General features: G+C 34.6%; 1 protein-coding gene across 5 annotated transcripts in view; it reads left to right on the top strand.

Annotated features, from left to right (window-relative positions):
• The window catches only part of SPAG9 (sperm associated antigen 9), a 101,961-nt gene that overhangs the window by 30,077 nt on the left and 59,157 nt on the right, over positions 1-12,727 (top strand). For all 5 annotated transcript variants that reach the window (XM_058172866.1, XM_058172867.1, XM_058172865.1 and 2 more), the window contains 4 exons: positions 6,190-6,343; positions 9,598-9,805; positions 10,439-10,538; positions 11,294-11,415. In XM_058172866.1, coding sequence (XP_058028849.1) covers positions 6,190-6,343; positions 9,598-9,805; positions 10,439-10,538; positions 11,294-11,415 — 584 coding nt within the window. The remainder of the gene's footprint in view (positions 1-6,189; positions 6,344-9,597; positions 9,806-10,438; positions 10,539-11,293; positions 11,416-12,727) is intronic.

Raw genomic sequence — 12,727 nt, 5'->3', positions numbered from 1 at the left:
TTCATATTTCCCTGGAAGATCAAGGGAGAGAGAAGTTTTAACATAAGTAGGAGATTCTGATGATCCAGTCTAAGGAGATTTAATTTAAAAGTAAAAGGCCATAGAAAGTTTGAAGAATACAAAATGAAGACATTTAAATTTTATCACAGATGGATCTTTTTGCTTTGTCAAAAATGTTTACAAAAAGCTGTTTAATGTATATGCTTCTACAACTGTGTGTGTGTGTGTGTGTGTGTGTGTGTGTCTTTTGTGTGTGTGTATATATGTATATGTGTGTATGTATGTATGTGTGTGTGTATGTATATATATGTGTATATATATATATAGTTTTAAATAATTAGTTTTAAATAATAATATATAGATATATAAACTTTTGGATGCAAAATAAAATTTATCCATTAACTGGGGTCTTAAATTGTAGGCGTGTGTTTTGTAGAAGGCTGCAAATATTAGTATTCATGTTTTCAGTAGCTAAGGGTTACCTTTTATCTAGTTTTGCAAGCCAGTGAGGAATCTGACCAATTGTGAAGAATTGATTGTGAGTTTTCAGATGTGGTATTCACACAATGACTAAAGGACCTGAATGTTCTTTCATTCATACTATAGCTGAAAATAGAAAGTAGAGGGGTAGAACTTCCCCTTACCCCTTTACAGTGTAGCTAATATAAATGGAGTACAATGGTGGATTTAAACACACATGTATAGAACTGGTAGCATCTTTCCATGGATTATATTGCATTTGCACTTACTTGACCATTCCTACTTAACATTTGATTTTTTAAAATATTTTTTTTCCCGTTTTACTGTTGTAAGAGGCCTGGAGTAGCCCCACAGGAAAATGGGTCTCCAATAAATTTAACAAAATTAGAAAATTGAAATTAAACAGACTCCATTAGTGTTTGTTTCTTGGCAGAATGTAAAAAATTATTTCAGAGTAGGCCAGTTGAAATGATTAGTGAATTTTTTTTAAAAAAAGATTTGGTACCATTAAAGTAGAATATATGAGCATCGTCATATATTCTGTAAAAACAGATTGCTTATAAGATCAATCTCCCCAATAAAAAAAGAGTAGTCATATCCTTTCCATTGACAAGACATATTTCAGGAAAAATATTTTCAGTGAAAACTTTGAAACTAGAGGAGAATGATAAATTGAAGCCATGGAATTCAAAAGAGTCCAAGTGGGAAGATTGTGCAAAGCATCCAAAGACATGCTGAACAAAGTATATTTTGTACAAGTGAAGTTCTCCTTGAAGAATTGTGGTTTAGGTTGTTCTTTGTGCCTTTTCTGCATTCAGCTGCTTTGTTTAGATGACAGACTGAGCAGAATGTACATGGAAAACCCGGGAAAGCGCTCAGAATTGCTAGGTTGACCTTCAGAAGATGCAGCTGCCTCAGGGTTTTGAGAAGTGTTTTGTTCACACTAATACACTACGTGAAGTGTGTTTTTCATTGTTCTAGCATTAAACCTTGTAAAATGACTTAACAGATATAAATGCCCCATGTTATGGCTTGTTACAATGTGTGAATGTTGCTCAATAAAGATGATTTAAACATGCCATAGCTTTGCTTAATGTGTATATCTTTTCACACGATACATAATAGCATAATTGCAGACTGGGAATCTTCCTATATTAAAGCTGTATGGAAGACGTGGATATTCATGTAGTAGCCATACCTTGTGCATTGTTGCTGATGGTGAACTATGTATGTGTGTGTATATCTATTCAAATAGATTTTAGTAATAGTTATCTGATGCCTGATAAACAATTATAATTGGATATTTAATAACTAAACATATACAAACTATTCAAATAAATCAGCGCATTCTCTTGGCTTTTCTTGTGAAATGAGTGGTTTCAGAGATAGGTACTATTAGAAAATACTGTACAGAAATCAGATAGAAAATAGATGACTGCATGTATGAATATTTTTGTTTCATGGACTGTTTTTATGTGCAATCAAATGCAGTGAAGTTGCTTTTTGGTGAACTAACGAGATACTATATATTAAGACTCTGCCATACGTTGGATTCCATTCAGAAAGGTGTTTTGGAATGTGCAACAGCATAGAAATAGCATCTCCTGCAACTTTTTAAAGCAACTGTGAGATTTCCTGGGAGTGCACAACTGCCTTCTGAAGCTGTCACCTGGTACCACGAGAAGATGCAGTTATGTTAGAGAGTTGTAAGCAAGGGAAACATTTGTGCACCGAGTGCTCCCAAACCGTTTTTAGAATTATTTTTATTTTATTTATTTATTTATTTTGTCACAACATCATACAAAAAGATTATATAGTATATAAACATATATATGAGTAAATGTTAGGAGGTATAAGCATATATATATATATATATAGGAAGAAGAAAAGAAAAACAATAGGACAGGAACGGTAGGCATGTTTGTGCGCTTATGCACGCCCCTTATGGTCCTCTTAGGAATGGGGTGAGGTCCATAGTTGAAAGTTTTTGGTTAAAGCTACTGTATAGCCATAGTATTATGTGGATTGCCAACATTTAACTGAATTATCTTGTTTTAATCAGGTCTAGATGGCACATACAGAAAAGTCTGGATTCCATACATTTTCTTAGCATTACATTTAATAGGTTCTGATGCTTGTGTATCTATTTGCATTATTTGCACATTCATAATGTATACAAAAATGAAAATAGCAAAGGCAATAATTCGAATTCTGTTCAGGGCAGAATTAGGAAATTCTTTCAAATCATTCAGATTTTTATATGCTTGGCTACTAATCGAAGATCTTTTAAATGACATTCATTCTCATCTTAAACCAAAACACAGTTTTATCTGATTCCTGAGTTTCATGTAAGTATAATTTGGGGTCATCTGGAAACATTTACTTTTCTCATCAAAAGCTTCTTATGATTGCTCACAATGTTTAAAAATGGCTAATATTAAAAACAAAATATTTTTTTAAAATGAAGACAATACAAGTATTCCTTGAGTTACAACCATTTGTTCAGTGACTGTTTGAAGGTATGATGGCGCTGAACAAAGGGAATTATGGCCAATTCTCAAGGTTCCAGTCATTGCAGCTTCCCACAATTGGGTGATCGCTATTGCCAACCTTCTCTGCTGGCACTTCCCACAAGCAAAATCAATGGAGAAGTCAGCAGGGAAGGTCACAAGGCACTTCCAACATTTCTTTGGTTGCACACACTGCACCCCCCTTCCCTCTTGCTTGCTTGCACCCAACAGCCCCCTCTTTCCCAGCCTCTCTATGCTCGCTCACAAGCTTGCGGCATGCCTACACTCCTTGCCTGGGACCCTTTCCACTTAATGACGTGCAGATCTTGGGGTTATGACTGCTTGTCTTTACTAAGCAATTTGGTCACCTGATGTTACACTTTATGACCACATATATTAGCAAAGGCAATTCCTTGTAACTTGAGGACTACCTGTAAAGTAGCATAAATCATGAGCAATGAATGAGATCAGAGTGAGTAGTAGCAACTGACCAATGAGGGGAAGGACTTCCCAGTCTTTGCTCAGTGAATTCCAGTGAACCCCTTGGGTGACGCATACTTTAAAAGAGCAGCACCGTGAAAAAGGACCTCCTTTTATTTACTTATAGAAGTTCTAAGTTATATGAATACTGTCCATGTTGTTTCTATCAGTATGAAGAAATTCATACTGATTTATAACGATTGCCATCTTTGGTCCTGCATGAGCACCGTCTTCAGCATAATTTGTTTCAGGACAATTTTAACATAGGTACATGATAGAGACATGCTTACATACAGCTTTTGGATCTGTTTGAAGTCGCTTATTTTGTATACTAATGCTGAGAGCTGCTGCTAACTTTGTTAGAAATTGTTTTCAGATTGATGTATAGTGTGCTGGTGACTAGTCAGAAAAAACAATAGCATGGCTTGTTTTTAGCTTATTTTTCACTTTGGTGGTAAGCAGAAATCAATGGCGGAACATAATTATACACAAGCCTCCGGTGGACACTGTCAAGCTAATCAGGGCACTGAGAGGAAGCCAGCACATATGATCCGATGTACAACTGGCACATAAGCTGTAGTGCAGATGTTGGCTGATTGTAGTTACTCGTCAGTTACTCCTTTTATTTAACTGCCTGGCCTGGTATTTTACTTTGTGTCGATTTGTTGAACCAGAGAGACTTTTTCTGGTCATCTTCCATTGTTCGTGGCACAAATGATTCATTGCTGATATGTAACTATCTTTTCCTCCCGCACTACGCCTGGCCACATGTCAGGCCACCTTGCTTTCTCATTTTAGCCCTTATGCTAATAAGCACGATTGTTGTTTTTGCATGTGAAACAGTATTTCCTTAGAATAACCAAATGCTGCAGGGGAGGAGTCATTATCTTTGGGGCAAAACCCTGTAGTATGATAGATGTGACATAGACCTTGCAGTAATAGCAACAGAGATGGCTGCAGCTATAGATGTTCTACACAGGAATGCTAATCTAAAACACTATAGAAACCTTAAGGTAGCTGAAGCAGTGTTTCTTGATCTTGTTCCACTTGGAGCCATCTTTTCTGTGGGAAACTTGGCTAGTGATACAGTGTGAATGAAAGCTTTTATATAGTACAGAGCAAGTCTGGTGAATGGATGTGTAGGACCAGCATACTAATCAATTGAATAGTCAAATGATTGTCCTGGTTTGACTAGTCAATATTTGTTAAACATTCTCTGAAATCATGAATGTCTTTGTGTGGCAGCCAAGGTTTTAAATTAATTATTATTCCATATGGAAACGAGGATCCTTTTATTATCTAGTCCCAAATGATACTTAATAAGTTGGCAGCTTCTCCAAAGGAGAGATAGACTATATTATCTTCCATAAGCTATAATTCCCATTCAAAATGTTAATTTAAATGGGTAGGAATACCTTGATTGAAATCAGGTTCCTCACTGAAACTACTTTACAAACTGAGAAAATCTTGTAAACCAATTAAGTTTACAATTACAATATTATTTGTTTTGTTATTATAATTAGCTTTTGCATCTCTTGGTCTAACTATTTGTATGGCTTCCTTTCCCAGAAAGTATCTTTATAATATTGCAGGTTAATATCTTCTCTCTAGCATTTAGGTTAAGGGTGGGAATTTAGAAACTTTTGTATAATATAAATTTATTTTTCTCTTTATTTCAGTGTTGAAATTCCTATTTTATTCAGCTTTGGCCTAGCTTTATTAAAGAACATCAAGAAAATATATAAATGCACATGCATAATAGATCTGATAAATATTAAGCATTCTACTTTAATTTTCTTTCTTTTTTTTTTTTTATTCAAAAAGTTTTACAAAATTTTTTCCCCCTTTCCCCCCCTCCTCTCCCCTCCCTTCACAACCCTCCCCGACTTCCCGAACGGCACAAGGTATAGTTAAAAATAAAACAAACATATGTTAAAAAATTTTCATCCCAACTTAATTATACCCCTACAATCATCAATTCCTAACTTCCCCCAAAAATAATCAAGAATAATACATCATAATCATTCAAAAACAGTCTGAAGCATTCTACTTTAATTTTCATCTGGTGAAAATCAAGTATCCATATTTAAGAGATGAAATATAAGCAGTGATTTTTGAAAGACTTACACCAATCTTTCTTTTAGGCGAAAAATCTCCTTTGATTGAATATTTTGGGAAAGTATTGGTTTAGAAGCAAAGTGAAATGAACTGCATGCAGTTTTTTCCATGACTTATTTCCTTTATTCAATTTGGAGAGGAATTTGGCTTTTCTGGGAGTTTTTAGTCTATGTTTCTTTAGCAAAAGCTGTTGGAACCACAGTTACTTTGATAATTAGTTTTAAATTCTAATCTTTTATCATTAGTTGCCTTTTTCCAAACTTGATGCCTAACTATTTCATTTGTTTTTATACACTTGTAGTGTGTAGTTGCTATGATGCTTTCCGACTCAGAAATGTATTCATAATCATCACAATTTTAATATAAGCCAATATTTTCTAACCACAGGTGCTGATATTAGCTTTGTCTCAGGAAAATATGTTAGTAACATGGTCTTAAATGAATTAATATATACATTGTCTACCGCCCATATATAAAGCAGCGTAAGAGAGTATTTATCTTGAATCCCTTTAAAATGATAAAGATGATTTTAACATTTTAAGTTTCAAAAATTGAGAATGTGTAAGAAATTATAACATGATATTGTCCCCCTTATCTACAGAAAGGAGCCTCCTATATCATTGGGCATATTTCCGCTCCCTCCAGGAGATGCGCTTCTTACTCCTGATACTCAGAGAGGATCAGTGGAAACTCCTGGATCAGATAGTTGGAAGTTCCGTGAACTAAGTCAGCCTCGTTCCCGCACCAGCCTCAAGGTGAAGGAGCTATTTCAGTTTTCACAGTGAAAAAAAATAATCTTTTCCTTAGGATATACGTGCGTGAGCAAAAGCTAAACTTCCAATTGTCTTTTCTTAGTGCACAAATTTTTGAAACTCATTCCAGGTGAGTTAAAGGTAAGTTCCCTTTTCTTCTAATCTATAGTTTATTGAAAGGCTGATAGCACTTGGGAATGTGAGAAGACAAAATTTTCTAATTTTTTTAGGCATACTGTTTTCTAAGCTTGCATTTGGGTGGAATCTCTTGTAGTGCTTTTAAAAATTATTAATATTAATATTTACTGTTTCAAAGATTTTGATTATTAGTGTGGTTGTGGTTTTGTTTTTAAAGATTTCCTATGGGAAGATGTGTGTTGAAAAAAAAAGCATAAGGACAAAGCAGAAAACCAAGTGTATATTTTTTATCTAAAAGAAAGCTTGTTGTTTGGATAACTAATTTATAGCAATAATTATATCATAATTAATTTTGTGCTGGCTAAAAATATAAACGTTGCAATCAGTGAAATTTCTTAAAGAACTTTACTCCTTAAATGCCATGATACCCACTGTATTTTCTAGTGGGACTTAACTGATACCCTTTCTTCTAAACTGTATGGTATCCACCTAGCAAGCATTTATTATAATATAGCCCTGAATGAGGCTTTAATATGAATCTATTCACATGAATTGGCTATTAATTACATATAATTCTTCACTTCAGAATTATAGCCCTAAAGCTTCAACTTGAACTTGATAAATTGTTTGGTACACATTGGGTTATGGGTCAACGAAGCTAATGAAAAAGTAATGTTGATTCTTACATATTTAAATGTAGTGTTATGTGGATTACATGCGCTTTAAATTGTCTGGTGAAGGATAATCTTTTGCTCTTTTTCTGGACATTCCGGTGAAGGATAATCATTTCCACTTTTTTGGGATACTGGATATCTGAAATATTTAAATTCATTGATATTCTGAATACTGCAAAGTAAACTGAGAAAATCCCAAACACATGGCTGCCAACTCCAGAAGACTCTGGGTAGCTTCTGAACAGCTACCTTATGAGATGGTTTAGATTGAATAAGTGTAACTGCTCACAGATCACTTAAAAGCTTCATGGATGAATGAGGTTTAAATTCTATTTTCTACTTCTTTAGTTTAACATTGTAATAACTGCTTAATTTTGCCTGCACATACTGAATAGTAATCCTTCCTTTCTTATGCGACTGAAAATTGCATTAAGGAGAAGCACAAATGACAATATAAGATCTTGAACACTTAAGGTCTTAGAGCAATGTAATCATAATTTTCTTAATAGCATTTATCAGCTTTGACTGAAGCATTAATTTAAATTTGTCTAGATAACCTGATATTTTAAAAGCAGAAGCAGAAGATCAGCAATTGCAGTTTCTAAAATGAATGGTCACTTTGCAATTAGAATAGTCTAAATTTCAGCGTAACCTTTCAAACAAAGGCCTGCAAGTTCTGTTTCTGTTGGTAACTAGGCTTTTTGTTGGGAGCTTTTTGACTGCTAAGGTCAATAGTCTGAGTGCTGCATTCTTTTCACGATGTGGCTAGAATACAGAAGCTGGGAAATGTTTAGGCAAAGTGAAACTTCATTTCACTCTGGGTTTATGAAATAAAATTACATATTTTTTTTTCTTTTGATAAGTTAACAAATAAATAAGTCAGGGTATCTTTGCTGGATTTTTGGGGGAGGGGTTGGTGGATTTAGGAATGTCACTCCTAGCAGCAAAAATAAAACTATTTCTAGACGTGTCTTGCTGGAGCAAAAGATAATTTTAGAATATCTTGTCCAAGAAAGCAGAGCATAATGGGCAAAAATCTATGTAGGAGAGAGTTCTCCTTTATGAGATTGTGTAATAATGGAGACTAGAACTATGTTAGTAGATGCATAAATTGAATTTAATAGTTTAAATCTAAACAGGGTGGGATACAACCATCTTATATAGGTTGATACAAGTGAAAACAAAATATAAAAGGAAATTATAAATATTACTTAGCTGTTGATAAAAATTACAAGTGTCAGTTAAAATGGCAAACAATTAAAATTTTCTCAGACAGCTTATAAACAGTTTAAATTGTTTATATTCATTGTACTGAGAGGAAGAATGAGGCTTGGAATACATTGTTAATTAAAACACAGATGTTTTATTTATTCATTCATTGATTTTATATGACTACCATTTGCATCTTTCTTTTTTATACTCTGAACGTATGACATGTAAAATAAATGATGTATTAAAGTAGCATAAGACGATACGTAAATTGTTTAAATTATTTAAACACGTATGCACTGATTAATTCTGCATAGTTTAAAATTATGTATACATTAATCTAGTACTTATCAGTCTAATGATGTTAACAACATATACTTTGCTATAGAAAGTAAAAGAGAAGTGAAATTTTATGGGCATATATTCTTGTGCATTTTCTTTGGCAAACTGGTACAATAGGAACTGTGATGGTGAGGTGGTTAGAATGCAGTATTGCAGGCTAACTCTGCCCACTGCCAGATGTTTGATCTTCACCAGCTCAAGGTTGACTCAGCCTTCCATCCTTCTGAGGTTGGTAAAATGAGGACTCAGATTGTTGGGGGCAATTGAACTTCTTGACATTGGAATAGAGGCCTTCTGAAGGAAAACAGGTTGAAGAGGATGAAGCTTTGAAAATGACATATTGTAGGTTGACTTTACGTGGGTTAATGGACTGGTATGTGGGAATAATTTTGAGAGACAGGAAGAAGAGCTGCAGATATGGCAACTTGTATCATGTAAAAAAATTCTCAGTCCACAGAAGGGGTGGGGCTGGAAAGCATTTCAGAAAGCATTTTTCCTAGTTTTCCAGAGAGTAAAAAGGAGGATAAATCTTGCAAGATTCTGTTAATGTAAGCTTATAGTAAAGATAGTGTAGGTACTCATAGTTGTAGTTTTTGTCTGGGCCTGAAAGGGCTAACAGTTAATTAAAAAAAAGACTTGTATTGAAGTATTGAAGTATTATTGCCTATGAGAAAGTGTATTTTGTATCACTGAGATTGGTACCTTGAATATAACTGGATGGCATCTCCATTAAGAAAATTTTTTTAAGTGAAATTGCTTTTGCGCAAAGAAATATGCACCTTTTAGCTGGAAAACACAATAAATTATCTGGCTTCAAGTAGTTAAGTATTAATTCAGGGTTAGGGGATATGGCATATAAATTCTGTAATTACTCCAAACTTCTTCATGCTTTAGGATGAAATTTCTGATGTTAGCCAAGCAGGGTCCAAATCTACTACACCAATCTTAACTGCTGCTTCAGATGTGCTTACGTCTGTGGAGTCTCCCCTGCATGAAGACAAGGAAGGCCTTGCAAAGAATTCTGATTCATGGAACCAGAAATTGGACATAAGCAAGCACATTGAAGTGCAGGTAGCCCAGGAAACAAGAAATGTATCTATTGGTAAGTTGTTCGATTATTCACATCTTGAGTAATTTAATGGTTTGGGTCATTTAAAATCCACAATATGCCTACAGGTTCCAGAATTAATAAATATTTAGAGTGTTACTTGTATTTGTCATCGGAAGACATCCGTGAAGTCATATGAAGGTGCCTTATTGATCACAAGCACGCTTCAGTGTATTTACATACTATGATATTAAATAACAAATGCTCACAGATTTAATATATGATCAATTAAGACTAAATTGTCACAATTAAGGATCTTTATGCTGGTAAAATATTATTTTCTATATGACAGCATATGTTACTAACTAAAGTTTTTCACATTTAGAAAAGATGTTCTGTGAGAAGTGACCATTAATTTTAGAAGCAAATAATCTTGTTCATTGATACAGTGGCTGGTATAGTATAGTGATTTTATGTGTTAGACTTAGACCAGGCAAAGTTAAATTTTAGTTCCTACTTGATCATAAAGCTCACAGTGTCAATGGGGACCAGTCATTCTCTCCCATTCTTACCTAATTCACAGGATTATATTTTGAGAATAAAATTAGGGGAGATTCTATGTATGCTGCCTTTAATTCTATTTCATATTCCCTGGTTTTTGACAATATTTACCTATTTCTTTTGAAGGAGCTAATGAAAATGATGACAAATCTGAAGTTCAGGCAATCATTGAATCCACTCCAGAGTTGGATATGGATAAAGATCTTAGTGGATATAAAGGTTCAAGGTATTTTGCCAGCAATTTTCAGTCACCAGAGAGCTTAGGAAAAATACACAAATTACAAGAGAGTTGTTGTAGCTATTTTGTTGTTGTTATGGCATATGACCAATCTCTGGATCAATACTTTGCAGTCGGTAGTCGTGTTCAGACATTCTGTGGCACTCAGATTTTCCATTGACGCTCTGGCCCTAAAACCTTTGATCTACCATGAAGGGCAAACAGTATGTGCACAGTAGCCATCACTCAATATCTCCTCCTAAGGGTAACGTCATATTATTACGCTGCTTCTCATTTCTACCTGCTTAGCATAGAGAAAGAGATTACAATGTGTGTGTGGGGTGTGTGTGTGTGTTAAGAAACGAATATGGCTATCCTGTTATGGTGGCAATGTGGATATAAAACTGTCAGGAAGAAAGACAAGTGAATCAGAGGAGCTTATAACTATGCGAACATCAGTGTTGAGGAGGAGAAAATAGTGCCTGATTAATGTGCCTGATATTTCTGCATCCTACCGGGAAAAGAGAGAAAAAGGGAAGGAAAAGGGGAAGGGTGATTGCTGAATGTGTTGTTTTTGCTTTAGCTTTCTTAAATAATAAACCATTAATTGTGGCATAATTGTTTATGGAGCAGAATTCACATTGTCTAATCCTTGAAGATTTAGAAAGTGTGCATATTTGTACACTGAGATGTAGACTGGAGAAGTATTTTTTCTAAAAAAGATTTAATTCTTTTCCCTCCTACATTCGATTTTTATTGTGTAGCACTCCTACCAAAGGCATAGAGAACAAAGCATTTGATCGTAACACAGAATCACTCTTTGAAGAACTATCTTCTGCTGGCTCTGGTCTGATTGGGGATGTGGATGAAGGAGCAGACTTGCTGGGTGAGTATTTTTTTAAAAAAACTGTTTAGAAATGGTGAAAGCAATTTACAGAATAGTTCAAGGATAGAATTTCAAGGAAAAAGTACTCAAGATATTTCCATACATAATTTGTCTAGTAAATAGAGTTGAAAACATTCACTGTTTACCTTTAATGTTGTCATTTGTTTAAATGTTTACCACACAAATCATATTTATGCCTGTACTTATTCATTAAAAAGGGTTCTATTAGGAACCAATCTTTTGGCCAATCATGTGGAAGATTTGCAGCTCAAATAGTGGGTAGTGATGGTGACCATATTGTTTATTTCATTGTGGTGAGATTTTCTTAAACCTTCCATTGCATCATTATACTTTCAGTTGCTATTAATGTATGTGAGATGAACATTCCTAATATTTTACATTTCTTCAACCTTACCATTCAGTCTCCTTCCCACTTCCTCCAGTCTGGTTTTGTTTATGTGGGTGAGGAATCTTTTGGAGGATAGGCAGAAGAGAAAGGAGGAATTTGTTTTAGGAAATCTGTAACTTTTTACCTATAAAAGAATTTCCTAGATGCGTTTTCTATCTAGGAATTAACGGGGAAGGTAATGTTTCCCCTGTTTTAAAGTTTAAAAAAAAAGTGATTTTGACATTAGTACAGTAACTACCTTGAAGTTGGGAGTGCCCTAAAAACCTGGTTGTTTCTCAGGCTTTGAGTTGGGGTGGCTGAAACCCCCTCATTAAATAAAAGTTAATGTTCTGTTTAATCATTAAATAGACATTAATGGGATATTTGAGATGTCTGCTAGGTTTGCTATCTTGCTCCTTTTTCTTTTTTCCCAGATTATTTTTTGTTGTTATTTCTTATGTTGTTTTATACAGGTAGTCCTCAACTTATGACCACAATTGAGCCTAAAATCTGTTTTCAAGTGAGACATTCATTAAGTGAATTTTGCCCCATTTTACGGCCTTTCTTGCCACAGTTGTTAAGTGAATCACTGCAGTTGTTAAATTAGTAGCACAGTTGTTAAGTGAATCTGGCTTCCCCATTGACTTTGCCTGTCAGAATGTGTCAAAAGATGGTCGCATGACTCTGGGACACTGCAACCGTCATAAATGTGAATCGGTTGTCAAGCATCTGAATGTAAATCACATAACCATGGGGATGTGGTCATAAGTGTAAAAAATGCTCATAAGCCATTTTTTTCAGTGAGGTTCTAACTTTGAATGGTCTCTAAATGAACTATTGTAAGTCAAGGACAACTTGTATTGCCTTGTGTGTTGTCAGATGTCCAATGTATTTGGAGTTGGCAGCATCAGAGGGAATAAGATA

This window comes from Ahaetulla prasina, chromosome 2, assembly GCF_028640845.1.
Source record: "Ahaetulla prasina isolate Xishuangbanna chromosome 2, ASM2864084v1, whole genome shotgun sequence".
NCBI classification, from domain to species: Eukaryota; Metazoa; Chordata; class Lepidosauria; order Squamata; family Colubridae; genus Ahaetulla; species Ahaetulla prasina.
This window is presented reverse-complemented; position numbering and strand designations above follow the sequence as displayed.